We start from the raw sequence: 21486 nt of genomic DNA on the forward strand, positions 1-21486 counted from the left end.
GACCGACAACAAGCTCAACGCCAAAACAGTCAACTATTTTTATCTCCGGATTAATCACAAAAGGCTAACGCTTCCACCTTCCCTGTGATTAAAAATTAGGAGACCAAGCTCTATAGTGGTTCAGGATAATAACCAATCCTGGGAGGGGGATGGATGAATAATGCATCTCCAGGCTCGGGCTGCTCGAGACTTTCTCCTCTCCTGGCCCCCCAGCTCCGGGCCCGCGTCTGAATGGAGAGGTAATGAGTCACCCTGCTCCTGTCAGGACCACAGCTGCCAGGAGCGACTGTTGATTTCTATTCAGCCTGCGGGCCCCAAACCTCCCCCCTCCTCCCCCTCCCACCCTCCCCCACCCCAGCCCCCATCCACACCCGCTCCTACCCCAGCTGGTGTGCACCGAGGCGAAGGCCGATCCATAATGCATGGTTACGGGAACAACCGGCGTGATAGCCACTTATTTGGGAAGATGTAATGAGGGCCCATTCTGGGTGGGGGGGGGGTGCGCGCACGTGCGCCTAAGCATCACACAGCACAGTCGCACTCCCCTCTCCCCTCCTCTAACCCGACATTCCAAACACAGCACTAGAGAAGCAGGAAGGAAGGGCCCAGCCCCTCGCTGCATTTGCTTTTTGGAAAGGGCCCTTCTGTCTCCATGCCGCGATCACAGGTGGTTACACTGAGCAAAGGCCCAGAGACGCTATGTTCTCAAACCTGGTCACACAGCAGAATCCTCTGCGAGCTTTAAAATGCCCTGATGCTCTGGCCTACCCCATGAAATGGGGATTCAGCTGGTCAGGTTGTGGCCTGGCGATGGGACGTTTAAAACCTCCCCCAGAATATTACAAACTGCAGTGAGAACCACTGTCTCGGGCCCAACAAATGTCAGTGCTGGGGGAACGTTCCAGATCCCCTGTTGTACTTTCACATTTTATATCTGAGGAAATAAAACTGGGCAAGGGACTGCCTTCCCGCTTCGGCCTCTGATTTAGGGCACTTCCACAATCTCGCCCCCTCGGCTCAGCACTGGGGAGGCCACGGAGACAGGATGGCCAGGTGTTGATTCTGTTCCGGAAGCTTCGGATGGTTCTTTCCAGTCTCCCTGGCCCTCAGCAAGCTCAGCCTGAGCACATCCATCGAACAGCTCACGGGCAGAAAGCCGCCACCACGGAGGGAGCGGGCAGGAGCCCAGCCCAGCCCTCCCTGCTGGAAGGGCCTGCCCAAAGCAAGGAGATAAAATCCCCTCCCCAGCACTGTAAAGCCCTCATTAGCCTCTCTGTGGCTCTCTGGCCGCACAGCACCAAGGAGGCCTCTGGCACTAATGAGGGGGTAAAGGGACGGTGGGGTAGGAGGCTGTCTTTACTGTCCGGCCCACACCCACCATCTGCCTGCACCCAGGTCCCCCCTAGGAGGCTGGGCAGGGAGGGTTGAATGAGGCCGACTTTCTCCCTGGGCCAGGATCGCGGTGGAGTCCTGGGGCTGATGAGAGCAACTTGGAAGCCGGAAGGGTTTTTTTTCCCTTAGGAAATAGAAACTTCAGGGATGGCACTCACCGGGGCTGTAGTTCTGAACCAGGCGTCCTGGAGGCCGGAAAGGGAGGGGGCAGAGCCACTAGCTGGAGGCATGCTGCTTCAAGTACTTACCTGGCCCCAGGGTCTCCTGGAGTTTCCTGAGGAGCCTGGCAGGTGCGGGGGGGGCAGAGATGGGCCCTGGGGAGCGGAGGGAAGCCAGCAGGTTGCTGGGGGTGCCCTGGGTGGGGAGGGGCTGGAAGGCAGAGCTGCTGGGTCTGGACATGCCTCCACTGCCTGGAGAGGCTGCCTTCCTGCCCACGGGCCCAGAAGGTCTCACAAGGCCTGGCTGGAAGGATGGACTTTCTCTGGCTACTGGACAAAGAAGGCCCTTTGTGTGAGGACCCCAACTCTCACCGAATGACACCTTCACCCATTCACTGAGCAAACGCGCAGCTCAGCCCTCCTGACCAGCCCCTCCTTGGGGAAGAAGGCCAGGGATTCCTCAGGTGGTCTCCAAGGAGCCCCGCCCCTTCTGGTTTGTCCAGGGAGGCGAGGCAGGGAAAGCAGAGGCCTGCGACCCTCGTGCGTCCACAAGCACAAACCTCAGAAGAGGCTCTGTGACCTTAGGCCAGTCACTTAACTTCTCTGGGCCTCTTCTCCGAACAACGGTCATCCATCATCATAACGGCCCATCCCGCACCCCATGGTCGTGATGGGGATCAAAGGCGTGATTGCACTGGAGTTAGCAAATGTGTATGGAGCTTCCACCAGGCACCGGGCCCTGTGCCGGGCGCTATGGGAGGCGTCACTCTCCTCCTGGCAGTCCCCGTCTCTTGGCGGGGACCACGCTGCTATGAAATGGGGTGCAAGGACCAGGCAAGAGAGATTCATTCTGACTCTGGGATGAGGGAGAATAAAGTGCTAAGGAGATGCCCAGCCCTCTGAAACACTGTCTCAGCCTTGAAAGGTTGCCTGTCACCTGTCCCCTGCAAGGGAAGCAGCCAGCCTGGTGCTCCGAGTGTCAGGGGACCTGCTTCCAGCCCTGGCTCTGCCACTAACGCACTGTGTGACCTTGAGCAAGTCACTTAGTCCTGCTGATCCTCGGTTTCCAGATCTGTGTAACTGGGATAATGATGTTTACCTCGTAAGATGGTTGTGAGGATTAAATCAGACGACAGATGTGACACTGCTTTATTTTAAAAGAGGGAGAGAGAAGTTAAAAAGAATGATCTGATCCAGGCAGCCGTGCCGTGCTTCCCGATCTGCAAATCACAGCTAATGACGCCTGCCCTGTCCCCTGCACGGGATGAAATGATGACATGAGAGTCCTCTGCAAATAAACACGCGATGCCTGTGTCAGGATTACTGCTGTTGTTGCTGTTATTGTTATCCTACAAGGGGATTATACATTTTATTAAAGAATGATAATTACTGTTTGCCATCATCGGCTCCATAAAATCCACCCAGCCCTGCCCGAGGGGAGGGGCGCCCTCAGCCTGACCTCTCCCCTCCTCTCCCCGCAGTGCCACCCGACGACCCCGTCATCCTAGGGGGGCCTGTCATCAGCCTGCGGGCCGGGGACCCCCTCAACCTCACCTGCCATGCAGACAACGCCAAGCCTGCAGCCTCCATCATCTGGCTGAGGAAGGGAGAGGTGATCAATGGAGCCACCTACTCCAAGGTGAGGCGGGTGGAAGGAGGGGAGGGGCTGCAGGAGGGGCCGGCTCTCCCCATCTCTGCAGCTCTTGCTCTGCCTGTACGACTTTCTGTTGCCTTTTGTTCCTGGCTCGTTGTCTCTCTCTGTCTTTTTTCTCTCGCGCGCACAGTCACTTTTTCTCTATTTTTCTCTCTCGTGCTCTGGCTCTATTTATCTGACCTTTTCTGTCTCTCCTCCACTTTCTCTCTTTCCTGGGGTAATCGCTGAGCTTGGTCACCCTAAGAATAGAGTATGGTCAGAGGAGAGGACTCAGGGACAGAGGTGGCCAGGGCTGAGGGTTGCCAGATAAAATACAGGCTGTCCAGTTAAACGTGAATCTCAGGTAAACAACAAATAACTTTTCAGTGTAAGTATGTCCCAAATATTACATGGGCCATACTATGGGCCATATTTATACTAAAGATTATTCATTGTTTATCTGAAATTCAAATTTAACTGATGTCTGTACTTTTATTAGTCAATCTGCCCACCTTCCCAGAGCTGCAAGGTGAGGCTCTTTAGGTTCTTTCCTGTCCCAGGTGCCTGGCTTGGGGTTGGGGAGGGCTGCTGAATCCAGCCCATAATCCCTTACCAAGCCCTGCATCTGCTGTACCTACCGGCTGAGGTGCTTTTCTCTAATTCACACAAGGTGCCATGAGCTGGAAGGGCCCTGAACTGGCCCCTGTATTTGTCATGTTTTTATTTTCTATATTTCATGATGCTTTGACATCTTGGAGTTGAGGAGGGATGGTCCCTCCTAGGGCTAGCTAATCCCTAAAGAGCAAACAGCTGGGAACAGGCCTCTAATATGCAAACCAAACCACCCTGGGTCCACATCCTCACCACCTCCTCTATCAGGCTCCTGTGGTCCCAGGCGCTCTCCCCCTACCCTAAGTCACTGCAGAGCTGGATACCAGGTAACTAGAGACCACCCCTATAGCCTAGAGCCCGTGGAAATTATTCTAACCCTCCAATCCTAGACCTGTTCAGCTGCTTACCCTGCCTCGTCCATTCTTTCCCACAAAAACCACAGTAAAGGCTTGCACCCGTGCTTTCCCCTCACTTCCTCTGCCTCCTGACCGACCAGATGCATCCCGGTGGGGCCAGTGCTGTACATGAAGTCATGTGCCCCCTCCTCTAGGGAGCTGAGTAACAAACTACCTTTTCTTTTTTCCTTTTTTGGCTGTGCCGTATGGCTTGTGGGATCTTAGTTCCCCAACCAGGGACTGAACCCACAACCTCGGCAGTGAAAGCCCGGAGTCCTAACCACTGGACCGCCAGGGAATTCCCCAAACTACCTTTTCCATGGCCATCTTCTCCTGATCTGTCGGCCTCACCAACCCTGAATAAAAACAAAATCCTGGGCACGTTTTAAAACAGCTCCCACCAAACTCCACTCCAGGAGGCTGCGAGTAGCGTTCCAGGCGGCGTTGACATACCACGGAGCCGTTAAAGATGAACGGGACCTTGGGGAGGGCTGGTCCGACTCCCTGATCTACAGACAAGGGAAGGGACAGCCCTTCTCACCTGATGACTGTCCTCACAACGGCGGGCCTGCGCCTCCTCTCTGTGCAGCCTCAGACACATGGGCAGCTGCTCAGAGACTGGATCAGGCTCTGAGGCAGGAGGCCCAGGCCTCCAGAACCGTGGCTCTCCTTTCCCCTTGGCCCTCCTTGGCCTCAGAGAGCAGGAGAGGCACGGCCTGCTGCCCACTCCCAGTGCACCAACTTCCTGGGCCCGGAAAGATGAGCACGGCCTCCACCATCCATGGAGGATACGAGATAGGACCGTCCCTCCTCTGAGGGAGTGTCCTTCCTGTCCAAAGCCGAAAACCCAGCCAAGGAGTCAGCTCCAAGCCTGCAGATTGAGGCCTGGGCCCCTGGTCCCCACCCAGAGCTGATGCCAGACCCAGGACAAATGCCTTCCCTCGGGCACGAGTCCATCCAGCGGAAAGCTGCTTTACTGTGAGAGAAATCTCGCACTCACATCCGGAGCTGGAGCCACCCTGTTGTGTTAGGAAATACAAAAATATGACGCAGGGATGGATCATCCAGATGAGGGTGAAGAAGGAAAGGGGTGTTCCTTCAGTCTGGGCATCTGTCCAGTCCCTCCCTGAAGCTGGACCAGCCTGGCCCCTGCCAAGATTTCTGCCCTCAGAGGACATGCCCCCATCTGGGGAAGAGAAAGGTCCGGGTCACCCTGCTGGCCCCCAGCACATTGGCCTCGTCCATGAGGGGAAGGCCCCTCCGAGAGCCCAGCCCCGTGCCCCTGCAGACCAGAGCAGGGAGGCCATGCTCCACCCTCTGTCCCACCCGACCCTGTCACCCTCCCTCCGGCCCACGACAGGAACATGGCAATGGCACCACCAGCCAGGGCCCTGGTATCCATCCCTACTGTGTAACTTCAGGAAAGTCACTCCCTGAGCCTCAGGCTCCTGTGTGTAAAACAAAGGGGCTGGATCAGACACTCTGTATTAGTCTGTTTGGGCTGCCATAATAAAATACTACAGCCAGTGGCTTAAACAACAGACATGCATTTCTCACGGTTCTGGAGGCTGGAAGTCCAAGATCAAGGTGACAGTGAGGTTGCTTTCCCGTGAGACCTCTCTTCCTGGCTTCCTATAGACAGCGGTCTTCTCACTGTGTCCTCACATGGCCTTTCCTCTGTGTGTTCAGAGACAGAGAGAGAGAGAGAGAGAGAGAGAGAGAGAGAGATCTTTGGTGTCTCTACCTCTTCTCATAAGGACTCCAGTCCTATTGGATTAGGGCCCCACCCTTATGACCTCATTTAACCTTAACTACCTCTTTAAAGGCCCTATGTCCAAATATGTGCCATTGGCGGCCAGAACTTTACCATATGAATTCTGGGGGGAACACAATTTATATATAGCAGGGAACTGCCAGCTCTGACAAGCTATAAACTTGTGACTTGGGGCACACGGAGAAGGCTGGATCATCCAGCCATACTTATATGGAGTCTGCTCTGGGGGCTGTCAAGAGCCCAGCCCTCTGCTGCCCCCTCTTTCCCCAGGACTGCAAGTGCCATTGACCTAGGAACTTCTGATGTCCCAAAGGCAGAGCAGCCCCAGACAGGCTATGCAAGAGAAGGGGCCGGGGGCATAAGCAGCTGAGAGAGAGACAGAGACAGAGAGACAGGGAGAGAGAGAGGTTGAGAGGACACACGAGTACACAAAGTCAAGGAGGGTCCATCGTCTACAGAAAAAAATCCCACAGGGCGGCCCTGAAAGCCCTCATAGCTGAAGCCTCAGTATTTATCGCATAGTGGGTGGTTAAGCCCGTGGACCCAGGGGGCTGGGAAGCCTGAATGCAGGCTCTGCCTCCTTCTAGCTCTGGGACCATGGGCAAGCTCCCTGACCTTGCTGTGCCTGAGAGTCCCCATCTCTACAATGGGAGCAATGGCACCTGCCTCAAAGGATGGTGGTGAGGCTTGAATGAGCAGAGTACCTGACAGAGGGAAGCCAGGCTGTTAGGATCACTGCCTTCCCTCACTCGATCCGCAAGGTCCCCAGGGTGCACCCTGCCATCCACATCTCCTGGGTGACAGTGACAGTGTCATAGTAGAGCAGGCCCCATGATCCTACCAACTTGGTTCAAACCTGAGCCCCATCACATGTTATGGTAACTTCAGCTCTCCGCCTCAGCTTCCCCATCTGCAAAACGGCGGGAGGATGATAACTGCAGACCCCTGTTAGGATTGCTTTGAGACGTAGAAAGAATAACGCGTTGAAAGCACTGGGTAAAGTGCCTGGCGTAGAGTCAGGGCTTCGTAAAGGTTCGCTGGTATTACTGGGCCCTTCCTCCCAGAGAGCCCCGTCTCGCTCACCCTGTTCTCCCTCCCCAGAGGTCACACAGCAGCCCAGGTTTTGTGGGGTGTTCGTTTTGCTCCTCCACCGTGCGGCCAGCAGGGGAAGGATGGGCTGGCGGGACTGAGGATGGCATCACAGGGGATGGCTAGGTCCCTCGCCCTGGGAGAATCCTCTGGAAAAGGATGCACCAGCACAGGCTGTGGTGCCTCTCCCTGAACCCACGGCCGCCAGAGCCCTCGTGGCCCGGGTGCTTGGGTGAGGGCCCGCAGCTCCCAGCAGGTGTCTGGCTGCAGAAGCAGGGGAGTGGGTGGCAGGGCCTCTCTCCGAGTCCTCTCTTCCTGGACACCCAGCCTCAGGCCGTCTTCTCCAGGCCTGGCACCAGAACGGAGGCCACCTGGCATTCATCTGGAAGGCAGACCAGGGGAGGCAGGGCAGGTTGTGGAAGAGAAGAGGAGACAGTCTGGGCTGAGGCCAGAGAGAAATCTTCCCTGGGAGCCAGATTCCTGCTCCACCCGCTACTACCCCAGCAGCTGCCACATTGGGGGGTGAGGCCTTGACCCTGATGCGCAAAACAGGGCGAGGGCCGCTTGGTCTTAGGAAGTACAGTCGTGTACATCTCTACCTTGAAGTCCCTTACCCTCCAGCCCTACCCCTCTGCTTCCTCTGGCTTCAGACTGCTGCCTGCCCAAGTGGCCACCCACCCACCCCCAGGACCAATGAGCCTCTTTAGGTTCCACGCTGGGCCCTCACTGGGGCCCAGCTCTGCAATCTCTCCCCACCAGTCACCCCAGTACCCCCCATTTCATCTGTCCATCTTAGGGGCCAAGAGTCTCTACTTGGTGTGCAGCTGCCACTCATCCTGGCCTTCTTTGTGGAGAGCATCCTTCCTGGCCCCAGGGAACAAAACTGGGGATTGGCCCCTGAAGACACAGGGTCTGGGGCAAAAGACACAGGGTCTGGGGCAAAAGGCACAGTGCAAATCTCCACCTTCCCTGACAGCCCTCATTCAAACCACATAACAGGCACCAATGGAGTCCCCAGGCAGCTATAAGAAGGGGAGGCAGAGAGATGATTAAAAAAACTTGAGGGACATGGCAGGTGGGCGAGGTGAGTGAGGAGGGAGAAGAGAGGAGGACTTGTTGCCAGGCAATCAGTCCGGCTCAAGCCCTTTCCAGGCTGTTTGCATAGCAATGAACAGCCTATATTTAGCACCAGGTTTGGGCCACCCACCCACCCACTGCATTCCCTCCAAACCTCCATCCTCCCTCAACTGTGGTCGCGAGGCCTCCCAGCTCTTGGGGCTCAGCCTGGCTCCCCACTGCCCAGCTGAGGCTCCAGGGGCTTTGGAAAGGGCAGAGTGGTGGCAGCTGCCCACACTGGCTAACCTCACACAGGGTGCACTCTGCCCCTGGCCAGCCCAGCTCCCCCACTACCACTGCCAACTGAATGCCAAGTGCCTGCCCTCAGGGGTGGGACAGGGGGGCTGCATGCACAGACAGGAAGCAGCACAGCACAGGCAGGGTCCAGAGATGAGCCCTAAGCCTCCCACAGACACTGGGACAGTCAGGAAGTCTCTTTAGAAGCAGTTAGTGGACCAGAGGCCGGTGGACACGCACACAGGCCCTGGCATGTTCACTCCTGTGCAGGTGAGGTATATAGGCCCCACTCCTGGTCCATATCTGCACACACAGGTGGCACCCGCAGGAGAGACCATCAGGTTCACGCTAGTGTCCACCAAGCTGGAGGGAACGCCGCCCCAGGCCTTGGAGGTGGTGGCCCCAGAAACTGTGATTCACCACTAATAACCCACTTACCCTCCTGAAGCTGAGTGTGGGCTTATGAAGGTTTTTCTCAAGCAGAAGGTGGCGGCCTGGAGGTGTGTCCCCAGAGCCAAGTTCAGGGCAGGGAAGGGGCAGGGAGGACAGGGAAGTGACAAGAATCAGCAAACGAGAGAGTGTCCACCTGGCCTGGACCTGGAGGCCACAAAGTCCCAGGGTTTCATTTGCATGTGAGAATAGTGGAGGTTTATAAGAGAGGAATGTTGGAAAAGAAAAGAGAAAGGAGAGGTGAGGAGATGCGGAAGGAACGAACGAGGGAAGGAGGAAAACCGGGGTGAGAAGACCAAGGCCCCCCTCTTCGCCCTGCACTCAGCTCCCGCCCCAGGAATGCGCTGTAGCCTCGCCTTCACACCCCGGAGCTGCGGGCCTCCCCTGGGGAGCGGGCGCTGAGCTCTCCCCGGGTTTAATGAACACATCTCCCCTTCTCTAATTAGGTGGAACAAACAACTTGAACCAGAATTTTTATTTCCCAGAAAAGAACACGCCCGGACACAGTAAATATGTCATTAATCACCATTCTGGGCGAGGAGCGCCCTGGGTGCGGGGAGCGGGCAGCAGTCAGGGGCCTAATTAGGATCTCGGGCCCCCGGCTCCCCTCCCACCGGCCCTGCACCCCTCAAGCAGATCAATCTGAGGGGTCCTGGCAGAGTAAAATTTATGTAAATGTCCCTTGTTAGCACCACGGAAAAGTAAAGAAAAAGAGAGGGGGAAGAACAATACAATCTCCCCCCCTCCTCAACCCCAGCCCCGAGGTCTTATTTTCATCCAGGAAATTGTTCTCATTATCGCTTGGCTATTTATAGACGCGTGAGGTCAGCAGAGCCGGAGCCAGCAGGTTACGCTGGTGCGGCCGCAGCTCCCTGCTCCGGCTGGGCGGGGCTACACCGCCCGCACGCCAAGCCCTACCCCCGGGGGCCGGCCTTAGCGCCCTGGCCCTGAGGCGGAGCTCAAGACCCTCCCCGCACCGGCTCCTGGGACTGACCGTATCACCCTCCCCCAGGCCCTCTCCGAGATCTCTCTGACCAGGGCTGAGACCATCACCCCACGTCCCAGGAGAGAACATGGACGGGGAGCAGGCCTGCGCCCAGGCCGTTCTAGAGCCGAGGAGAAACAGGCCGGGACTACTGCCCTGCTCTGCGGATCTCTCCGGCCTCTGAGTCTGGCTTTGTCTACAGCAGGATGCGCTGTTCTGGACCGAAGCTCCCGTCCTGTGCTCCTAGTGTTGGAGGGTACTGAACTGAGGACCCAGAGGCAGGGTCCAGCCGCCTGCATGTCACTGCGAAACTCGGAAGCTACTTAATCATCTAACTGTTCCCACCTTTAAGTGGGGATCACTCCACCCGGCTTCCAGGTCCTCAGGAAGCTGCAGCGGGAGGGTCATGGGCTCAGGGCTCGCCATTCTCAAGTGCATATCCCAGCCCTGCCCAGCAAGTTCCTGACTCACTTTGAACTCAGTTTTCTCGTTAGTTAGGAGACCTTTCCTTCCAGGGTCCTGTGAGGATTAGAGAGGATGTCATGGTTATTTTCAGGGAGGTTTTAAGGAAGTAGAGTCTGTCCATCTATTCCTTGGCTCCAATCATGGCAAAGTAAGACTGCATCCGGCACCCCCTGCTGCAGGATCAAGTTCCTTCCTGGGGTGTACTGAGCAAGTCTGGTCTCCCCACCTCATCCCCTGAAGTGACCCTCCTGCACACTGCACCTCCCCAGTATGCACCCACCTTCGTGGGCCACCAGGGAGCTCAGGGTGCAGGGCAGCAAACGGATGGGGAAGTAGCTGGAAGGGGGCTCAGAGGAGGGAGGAGGCAGCGGCAATGATGGGGTACAGCGGCTGTGAGGAATGACCTCATGGTCACGGGGAAGACAGGAGACCTTTAGGCGTGCGTTAGTTTCTAGGGCCGCTGTAACCAAGTACCACAACTTGGTTCTTCAAGCAACCAAAACGTGTTGTCTAACACTTGTAGAGGCGAAAAATCAAGGTGTGGGCAGGGCTGTGCTTCCTCCAAAGGCCCCAGAGGGAGAATCTTCTTGCCTCTTCCAGTTGCTGGGGGCTCCTGGCTTTCCTTGGCTTGTGACAGCATCATTCCAATCTCTGCCTCCTTCTTCCCATGGCCCCCTTCCTTGTTTCTCCCTGTGTCTTTTCCTCTTCTTACAAGGATACCAGTCACTCGATTTAGGGCCCACTCTACATCCAGGATGATCTTGTCTCAAGATCCTTAACTAATTACTAGTTACTTAACTAAGTTGTGAAGGCCCTATTTCTATATAAGGTCACAGCCTGAGGTTCTGGGTGAACGTGAATTGGGGGGATACTATTCAACCCACTACAGGACCCTCTTACTTATCACCAACTTGAAGTGAGTTTGATCAAGCTCCATAGCCTCTCTTGATCACACCTGTTTTCTCACCTGTCAAATGAAAGACGGTGGCATCTGTCCCGCCTGTGGCTTGGTCGGAGCTCTAATGAGGTCAGGAAGTGAAACAATTGAAAAGTTGAAAGGGTTTGTACAGGTAAAGTAATGAAATGGTCAGTGTGCGTTGATTCTGCCCACATCCCTGCCAGCCCCGCCCTTGCCCCCACCCCCCAAACTGCACCCCCTTCTACAGCCTGCGTCATCCCCAGGGGCCACAGCACCTGCATGTAGCCCCCATCTCAGAGGTTCCTGCAGACCCAGAGACACCCCCAGACCAGAGGCAGAATAGTTACAAGTTCATTTCTACATAGAACCTGGTTTCCGTCAGGCCCAGCCTGGTTTCTTTTCTGTGTCAGGATGGGCACGTCCAGGCTGATTTTCACACATGGTGGAAAACTTTCCAGTTCCTTTTTCCAGCCGAAGCCCAGCACTCATCTGGGCCAGGGAGCCAAGGGTAGCCCCTGGCTCTGCATGGAGACGGGCTCCCCTGGGTGTGTTGAGCTGACCCACCTCCATCCACAGGGCTCCCTCCTCCCTCTCCGAGACTGGCACGTGTCCTCCCCGACCCACCCAGGCCGTCCCAGCCGAGTGACAAGTGACAAGGGCCTTCTCTCCCCCCTGCAGACCCTGCTTCGCGACGGCAAGCGTGAGAGCATTGTGAGTACCCTCTTCATCTCCCCCGGCGATGTGGAGAACGGGCAGAGCATCGTGTGCCGAGCCACCAACAAAGCCATCCCCGGAGGGAAGGAGACCTCGGTCACCATCGACATCCAGCGTGAGTACTGACCCAGCCCAGGGCAGGGACCACCCGGCACCCCCTGCCCGGAGCACGGGTCGGGGGATGTAGGCAGGCCAGAGCCACACCCCTGCAGGAGGTCTGGAGACAGGACCTGGGTCAGTCAACCCCAGGGACTAGCGGATTTGTATGGGCACCTAGAGGACCATCTTGTCCTTCTTATTGTCAGAGATGAGGGTGACAATCTTCTTAAAAACATCACTGGGGACTTCCCTGGCGGTCCAGTGATTAAGACTCTGTGCTTCCACTGCAGGGGGCACGGGATAGATGCCTGGTCAGGAAACTAAGATTCTGCCTGCCACGCAGCGCGGCCAAAAAACAAACAAACAAAAGAAAACATCACCGATGAGGTCCTTTACAAACGACAAGTTGAAGCCTCATTTCCATACCTGTATAAGGTAGAGCTTCCACACCGACAAATAGGGCCGTCAGCCGTGGCAGTGCCGGCCCAGCCAGGCGGCCTCACACCCTCCCTGGGTGAGGAAGCCAGAGCAGAGGTGCTGGAAGCAGAGGGGCACCCAGGGCTCCAGAGTGGGGGCACGGCACCAGGCCCTGTCCTGGAAGGGTCGGTCAGGGAGACAAGAGGAAGAGGAAAAGGAGTCATCTCTCAGTCAGCTTGTACTGTGCCCGTATTATCTCACGTAATCTTTTTATTTATTTATTTTTTTGGCTGCGGTGGTTCTTCGTTGCTGCGCGCGGGCTTTCTCTAGTTGCAGCGAGCAGGGGCTGCTCTTCGTTGCGGTGCGCGGGCTTCTCATTGCCGTGGCTTCTCTTGTGGTGGAGCACAGGCTCTAGGCGCGCAGGCTTCAGTAGTTGTAGCATGTGGGCTCAGTAGTTGTGGCTCGCGGGCTCTAGAGCGCAGGCTCGGTAGTTGTGGCGCGCGGGTTTAGTTGCTCCGCGGCATGTGGGATCTTCCCGGACCAGGGTATGACTGCGGTCCCTATCTGGGAAACTGAGGGCCCCCAGGCCGCACGGGTTTCTGAGGTGGGCAGCCAGCTCTCCAGAACCCACGCTGGGAACTCTTCTTGTAGACGTCCACACCGGGAGCCCTCAGCCAGGGTCAGTTATTACGACGACCATGAACAGTGACACTTTAAAGCTCCTCCAGCATTGCATTCCCAAAGTCCCTAAAGGAGACTCCTGAAGGTCTAAAATCTCTCTAATGTACCCGTCGGCCTCCGCGAGCAAAGGTGAGCTCAACACAGGGGCCCAGCAGCTTTGGTCTCCATACTGGACTGACTTAGGTTGGAAGTGTCAGCCCCCGGAAGTCGACTTTTCTTCCCTTAAACCCCCCTCCCTGCCACAGAGCCTGAGGCCACCATGAGCTGGTGGCTTTGGTTGGAGTCTCTGAAGGACAAGGCCAGAGCTGCAGGCTGGCATTTGTTTCTTCCTTGTCACTTTACTCATTTTAATTCAAATCCACCTAGAAACACCTCCCAACAGCCCTGGCTCATCTAAGTGTCTGGATTCTGTGCTCCACGTGGCTCTCTAGGGATCTGGGGTCTGCAGGGGCCTTGTCCTAGGGCTTCCAGAGCCCGTCTTGGGAGCCAGAGAGCAGACTTCTCCCAGTGTCTGGAATCCTGGCAGGTGACGTTTAGGTTCCAGAGGGCAGAAGAAACTGCTGAAACCCTCAAATGGGCTTGCTCTGGACACCTAGACACAACAGCTGAGGCCTTGGAGAAGGTTTTGTATTTGCCATTTTCACCAGCTGTTAACACCCCACCCCCACCCCCATCTGCACCAAGCAGAGGACTCTGGCCAGGTCTAGGACCAGGGTGATGGGAGGGAGGCCCTCGCTCTGAGGGTCATGTAAGTTCAGGGTCACACTGAGAGGGATGCCTCCCTCCCCAGCCCCAGTCCAGGCCTTGGCTCTCCACACCCGCCTGCGAGGAAGCAAGATGCTGGAGGATGGAGTGGTCCACATCCACAGAGGCTCCACCACCCACGAGCTACGCGGGCCTAAGCTCGACACCTCACCCCAGAGATGCCAGTTCCTTGTCTGATTTGATCGAATGACATCCGAGTTCTCTTTTTGCCCTGAGATTGACCGTGAATCAGAGCTCTCTCCAGATACAAGCCAAATCTGGGAGGAATGAGGGTGAGAGACACAGACATCCAAGCCTCCTATAACAGGCTGCCAGTCGTGCAGCGCCTCCCTCCTTCGCCCACCAACCCCCCAGCTGGTCAGGCGACCTATGCCAGCCACGGAACCCTCACAGAAGAACCTCACCTGGTCGGCTCCTGGGCCCAGAGCCTCTTCTGTCAACAAGAAAGTCATCATCATGACAACAGCCCACAACTACTAAAACACATTCCTCTAAACACACTCTAACGAGATGATCGATTTACCAGGGCACACAGACGACAGTCTGCACAGGAGGAGGACGCCGGCCTTGCCGGGTCTCTGGGCTTTGCTGGCCTTCTTTCCAGGGACAGCTCAGCCACCTGAGGGGGGAGGCATCGGGAATGAGGTCGGGCTGAGGTTGAGAACCCAGGTGCCCGGTTTCCTAGGTGGGCCCCATCCAAGCCAGTCTAGCGTCGTGGTTAAGCCCATAGCACCCTTCCTGGTTTGAATTCTGGCTCTGCCACTTACTGAGTGGTGCCGACCTGGTTATTTAACCTCCTTGTGCCTCGGTTTCCTCATCTGTGCGTGGAGGTAGCAGCGCTTGGCTCACACGCTGGCTGCGAGGATTACGTTAAATCATTCAGGTGGCGACCCTAGCACAGCGCCCGGCACCTGTCAGCTGCTGTTACCGCGCACAGTCATGCGGGTGCAGCTGCCCCTCCCCGGTGCCCCCAGCCCCAACAGGGGGAGGTCTGCATCCATTTGTCCCCTCTCCTGAAGGTGTCTGCGTGCGCCTGCCGAGCAAAAGAGCACGCCCTCGCCACGCCCTCCCTCCTGCTCTCCCCCTGCCCCCACCCCCCACCCCGTCTATCCCTTTGTTCATTCAGTAAGCATCCAGCTGTTCACTGCGGACACCACGGGCTGGATCAGAGCTGCCTTTACAAACCTGCTCATTTTCTCAGTCAACCAAGAAGCATCCAAACTCAGCAAAAACACATTTGTTGTTTGTTTCCCTTGGTCTTGAGATGTTACCCAACGGAAGACAAAGCCCCCAGATTGAGTAATGGGAGAGAAAGCTTAACACCCCCAAAGTCTTGCTACATCTGGACTCTGCATCCAGCTGCCAAGTTTCAAATGGATGTGCTATAAATTCACTGAGTCATGGAGTTTCTCTCTTTTCTCACCCCCTCCTCGATGTAATACTTCCCCTGAACACACACACACACACACACACACACACACACACACACACACACACAGACAGAGGCAGGTTGCTGATGGAAACACTAACAGACTCTCAGCTGTGACATCTGTTCAATGTGATCTCAGTTCCACCAGCTACATCAAAGCTGCCCCCCTGCAAGTTATTCAGCTGACATCACAAATGGGATTACAATCACGTTTAATAGTTGGGTATGACATAAACTATTTATACCTCTGGAGCCTGGTAGACTACTGAAAATTCATATCCTGCATATGCAGAGGAGAGGGGTGGAGAGAGGAACATGGGTGCCTCTGGGCCTGGGGTGGGAGCACAGATGAGACTGGCGAGTGTGGAAGCTTCCCAGGGCCTGTTCTTTGGGTATCGAGCATGTTGCAAAGAGGTAGGGAAGCTGCAGGAGAGTGGTGCCCACAGGATAAACTGAGAAGGGCAGCTCTGTGGTGGAGAAGGAGAGCAGGCAGCCCGAAGGGGGTCCTCCATCAGGTGTGTGCCCCATCTCCCTGCCGCCAAAGCCTCATCACTTTATAAAGCACATCCAGGTGGGGGCAGACCTCCTGGAACTACCCCGCAAGTTCTGTGGCAGGTTTCTAGAGGCCACCTGGAAGCTGGTGGTCCTTGGCTGGGTGGGCCGGCGCCAGGCTGACGGGCAGCGGCCTGGGAGAGGCTGCAGGGTTCTGGGGGTGTAGCGCTCCTGGGAGGTGTGGGGAGAGCTCTCGTGGCGAGTCCTGGCCACGCATCTTTGGGACCACTGGAATTACGCTTTAGAAACCAAGACTGAGATCACTGAAGTACTTCCCCGGTAATTAACTCTCCAGAAAAAGGCAGACAAGCCCAGCTGTTCCAGTAGCAGAAGCCCGTGGTCCCCAACCAGACCCGGGGGATAATGTGGGGAGAACAGCCCCAGCTCAGTCTCCACCCGCTGCTCAGGAACCAGCGTTCTCTGCCGTGTCTTAACAAGCCGTCTGCAGACCCCAGCACAGCCCCTGTGGGCCATCTCCCCGGCCCCGGTGCCCCAGCACTGGCAGCTTGAGCACCAGCAGGGCGCAGGGAGGCCAAGTGGCCAAAGGATCGCAACGCCGGGGTGGGTGAGGCTCCGTCCACGGCTGGGCGTCTGCACACCTGACTCTCTGAGGGCCTCGGGGACCACGCTGTCGTGTCAGCCAGGAGCTGGGCCAGGCGGCTGGAGCCTTGCTCCCCCGGTGGCACCCTTCACGTGCACCCAGAGGGGTCGGCATTTTCTCGATGGTCCCTGAGAAACCGACTTCCTCACTTCTTTTTCTGAAAATGGGCTGAACCCCTGGAAAGTTCTCATGCCCTTCCAGCACATTGCTGTGCTTACTGGTGAGGTCGGGCTAGAAGATGTGGCCCCGGGGCCCGGCTAGGACGCAGGAACCAAGCTGCCCTCTTCACTCAGCCTAGAGCTGAACTCCAGCCGGACCTCCAGGACCGGACAAGGAGGAAGGGCGGGCACTGGCTGTCATCTCCCCTCCCCTGAAGCGCAGGTGCTTTTAGAGCGGGTCCCGAGGCTGCTTCCCCGGAGCTCGGGAGGGCCAGGCCGCCTTGGGGCCTCCCTCTGGGCTGATCCCCCGCCTCTGATCTCTGCTGTAGATCCATCCTCCTCTTGTTTCCATCTCTAGGTCACTCCGTGTCTGTTTCTCCCTCTTTTCTCAGTTTCTCATTATTTTGTTGGGTCTTTCTCCCCAGCATCGTATCATTTTCTGTCTCCATCTGTTTAGTCTCCCTTGGTCTTTTTGCCTTAAGTCTAAAAGTTTTGTCTGACTGTGTGTCTCTGTGTACATGTCAGTCTCTCTCTGAACCTGTCCATCTCTGCTCTCTGCTTCTCTGGGTTTCTGCCTCTTTTTCTTAGTCTGCCTCTGCACTTTCTCTCTCCTCCCTCTCTCTGTCTCTCTCTCTCTCTGTATACGTCTCTCTGTCTCTGTCTCTCTCTCTCTGTGTGTCTCTCTCTCTCTCTCCCTCTCTCATCTCCATGTCTCTCCTATGTAGGCATCTCTCTGCCTGTCCCCCCATCCCTTCGTCACGGATCCGTGTGTCTCTGTGTCTCCCCGTCTCTCTCCCTCTCTCTGACTTGTGTCTCCTCCACCTCCGACCATTTCGCACTTCAGAGCTGGGCTTCTCGTCATGTTGAGTGAGAAAGACGAGCCCAGCCTGGGGAGCTGAGGGCTGGGTGACACCAGCGAGGACTCGGCAGAGGTGATGAGGCTGATGAAAGGGTGTAAATGCCGCTTTCAAGGCAACAGATGCACCAGAACCTTTACACAAAGAGACACGAAACAGACACTTCAGAGACAGAAAGTTTGTATTTAAAGGGGCTTAGTGTCCACGTCCCCCTATGGCCCCTGCACCCCCTCTTCCCACCTCTCCTTTCTGCAGTGGTTTGTTCTCCCAAAGCTGGAAGGTGGACAGTACGCTCTGAGGCCCAGGCAGCCCTGCTTCCTGGCTGGCCGTTCGTTTAAACACCGGCCTTGAATCCACAGCGGGAGCCCTGACCCCACCGCCAGGCGGCCTGAGTCCAGCGCTTCTGGGGAGGGAGGGAGGCCCCTGCCGAGGCCCCCAACCTTCCGGGGACCACCGGGGGAGTGGCTGCTCCGAGGGTCCCAGGTGGTGGAACCACTGGCCTTTACCCTCGTGTTCTCCCCGGGATTCAGTCCCCAAGCCGTGCATGCAGCTCCCCTTCTGCAAGGACACCTCCTCTCTCTGCAGACCCCCCGCTTGTCAACCTGTCGGTGGAGCCACAGCCAGTGCTGGAGGACAACGTGGTCACGTTTCACTGCTCTGCAAAGGCCAACCCCGCCGTCACCCAGTACAGGTAAGAGCCCCGCTGGGGAGGCCCAGACCGTGGCGCCCTGCACACCCCTCCTTGTCACGGGGGCATCACCTGTGGTCCTGGGCATCCAGCACGGTGCTTGGTCCACTGTGGGTGTCCTCAGCACACCCGTTCACCCCTGGCCAGGTGGACTTCTCCTTTCCTTCATGAGCACACACTCCCCTCCCCTGAGGCAGAAGATTTCACTCCTTCTGTTTGAACAGCTTGTTTACCCCTTATTTCTGAAAGGAGGGAAAGAGGCTCAGGGAAGAAAAGCTAAAACAACCAGGAGCACGAACAGGATCAATCAGCATCTAGATTCTAGTCCCGTGCTCACCAAACCGTTCTCCTGGTCGGGTCTCCGGGACAGCCAGCCCTGAGCGGCGGGTACCCAGGATCATTCATACCCACCGCCCCCGTGCAGCCTTTGCTCACCACACTGATAAAAGCATCACTGTTTTGTACATGCCTGTCTTTCCCTGGTGACTGAGCTTCTTGAAGGCGGGACCGCAGTTTAGTCACCTAACAGCCCTCAGGTGGGGCACTGGTGTGGCAGGCACTCACCGCTCCACCGCGTTAGCTCGCAGACTCCGTAAACACGTAGAGCAGCCCCTCCGGGCACCCTCCTGCCCGGGCACCATCACCACCCGAGACTTGCAGACACAGAGTGGCCTCAGAGGTGCCCCGGGGACTGACTCACACACTCCCGTCCTTGAGGCATCTGTGCAACTCACCATAGCCCTCCCTCGGCGGCGTCCCTTCCCCCAGCCCAGACCTGATGGAAGAGCCTGGTGTCGCCTCCACTGTCGAGATGGGCTATGAAGCCCCAGCATCAGCCAGTGCCAGGAAGGCTGATGGTCCCAGACTAGGAAACAAGCCTGCCAGTGGGAGTGGAGGACAGGCGAGACAAGAGGCAGCGTGGCCCCAGAGGGCAGAACTCGAGGAAGTGGGCCAAAGAGGCAGCCAGAGATTCAGGCTGGACATAGGTGGTGCTACCTGCAGTGCAGATAATTAACGCTGGAACCAGAAACCCAGGAAAGGCACAGAGTCTTTATCCTTGAGAATATTTTTTAAGTAGGATGAAAACCCATCTGTCCTGTCAATTTAACCAGTCACTGGGCTAGAGGCAGGAGAAAGATCAGACGACCTCCAGGCTCCCTGGGGTCCTACAGCCCCTTAGGTCCAGGGGGCAGGTCTGGTTTGGCTGGGACAAGTGACAAAGGTGCAGAAGGAAATGCCCAAAGAGTCTCTGTGTTTTTCTGAGCTTCCACCCTGTACCTGCAAGACCTGGGCTCTATCCACAGGTGGGCTTCTCTCTGTTGTCTGCTCTCTGCTCACAAGCACTAAACACCAGGCACCATGTGCCCAGAAAAGACCTCTAATGCCAGTTTCCCTGGGCAGCCCTTCTCTCTCCCACTGACCCCCCCGGGCAGGCACACCCACGTTCACCCTCACGTCATTGACAATAAAAAGGTATAAATCTACATATGGAGAGATCTTCAGAAAGCAAATGTGGCAAGATATTAACAACTGGTGGATCTAGGTGAAGGGAATATGGCAGTTACTTGGGCCAGTCTTGTGACTTTTCTATAACTACAAAGTTATGTTTAGCTTTCAAACTAAAAAGTTAATGAGCCAGGACGTGTAGGTTTCCCCAGGCTCTGGGCACCTGTGGTTTGCCTCCATCCACATCCTCCCCTGCAGCTCAGAGCCTGGGTCAGCCCATCACACACAGAGGAGGAGCCAGAGGTGCAGGCAGGCCCCCTGCAGATATGCACCTGTTCTTACTTGCCACCTTTCCTCCTGAGCTTCCGATTAGCCAAAGGCCCCAAAAAGGCTTTGGTGCGGATTAGGCTCCCTCCAGGACTCCAGAGGCTCTCAGGGAGCCTTTCTGGCCTCCAGAAAAACGTGGGAGAGCTGGGGTGGCCCGGGAGGAAGGGGGTGCAGGGGCCATGGCAAGCGGAGGCCGACGTCTGTGCCCACCCCCAACTGACTCAGCCCCTGGGCCTCAGGAAGGGCTCACCCAGCAGGCAGATGGTCCTTCTAGACGTGGTGTTGGGATCCGAGAGGAAAAGCCTTGAGCAAATCTCGGCACGTAAGCACATCGATTTTTCCCAACTGACTTTGACAAGACTAAGGGGTCTTTGTTTCTTAACTTCCTTTGGTCCTGATTGCTTCCTCCTGTTCTGCATAAGAGGCTGTGATCTTGGAAATTAGAGATGTGCCCTTGTCCACCCCAGCACCCAGCAAGGGGCCCTGGTGGGGGCAGGGGAGCCCATCCAGCTGGACTCAGCAGTCACTTCGGCTGCCCCACTGGACCAGCGGCCCGGGGCGAGCAGAACAGACCCACGCACACCTGAAGCGCATCTCTTCCAGCCTCTCTGCTCCCCTCTGAGGCTTTCAGGGCCACCCCTCACGGCAGGTGACAGGGCAGGTCCCACCACCCAGTGTGAAAGGCAGGGCTATTGAGAACAGCCTGTCAGCCTTGACACACCAGCCTCCCGATTGTGTGATATAAATAATTAATCCTCTTACATTCGCTCACGCCAAATTAGACATTGATTGGGAAAGGTTTAATCTGACTCCTGTTCCGAGGCGGTGAAAGCAGCAGTGGTGGCAGGGGTGTAGGTGGGTGGTCGGAGAGTGAAGGGACAGGAGCAAAGAGGAGGAGGAGGGGGAAGCGAGGCTGGAAAACAGGAGAAGAGAGATGGGAGGGGAGACGGGAGAGGGTAGGACTTGCTCCCTGGCTCACCCTTGGTCGTGTGACCAGCTGCTTCAGTGAGTGGTTTGAGCTTCTGGAAGGGATGCCTACGAGGGACTTTTTGGTGTGGGAGGGGAATAAAGATGGAGAAGAGAAAGACTGGCTGAGTGGGCTGTGAGCAGGGGCTGTGGGGCGTCCCCCAAAGGCTCAGCCCCGCAGCTGGCCTCCTGTGGCCCTGGGAGAAGACGGCCTAAGACCTCCTCCTGCTAACCCTTCACCTCCAAGGTGGGGACGGGCCCTGGGGGCTGAGAGCCGCAGCCACACAGCCATCCGGCATCTCTGAAGTCTCCCTTCTTTGGCTCTGAGAGGGGAGGCCAGCCTGCTCTGGGGAAGAGGAGACCCGTGTGGCCTGGAGCCCTGGGCTCGGGGCCTGAGGATGCCCCAGCAGTTCTGAGATCCTCAGGGCCCCAGCGGTGGAGCTTTCACCCTTCTTACACTATGAGGGGCCCCAGGTAGGTGGGGAGAAAAGCCCCCTTTTCCCCAGGAGCCCCCCAATAATGGAAGAGGACTGCCCAGCAGAGCCTGCTCGCTGGGGCCAA

The 21486-nt window shown here is 56.8% G+C and overlaps 1 protein-coding gene across 1 annotated transcript in view; it reads left to right on the forward strand.

Moving 5' to 3' along the window:
• Positions 1-21486, forward strand: part of KIRREL3 (kirre like nephrin family adhesion molecule 3) — a 134133-nt gene that overhangs the window by 89560 nt on the left and 23087 nt on the right. The window contains exons 6-8 of the mRNA XM_007124682.2: positions 3032-3189; positions 11904-12054; positions 18084-18189. Of these exons, the coding sequence (XP_007124744.2) occupies positions 3032-3189; positions 11904-12054; positions 18084-18189 (415 nt within the window). The remainder of the gene's footprint in view (positions 1-3031; positions 3190-11903; positions 12055-18083; positions 18190-21486) is intronic.

The sequence above is a fragment of the Physeter macrocephalus genome, chromosome 16 (assembly GCF_002837175.3).
Source record: "Physeter macrocephalus isolate SW-GA chromosome 16, ASM283717v5, whole genome shotgun sequence".
Lineage (NCBI taxonomy): Eukaryota > Metazoa > Chordata > Mammalia > Artiodactyla > Physeteridae > Physeter > Physeter macrocephalus.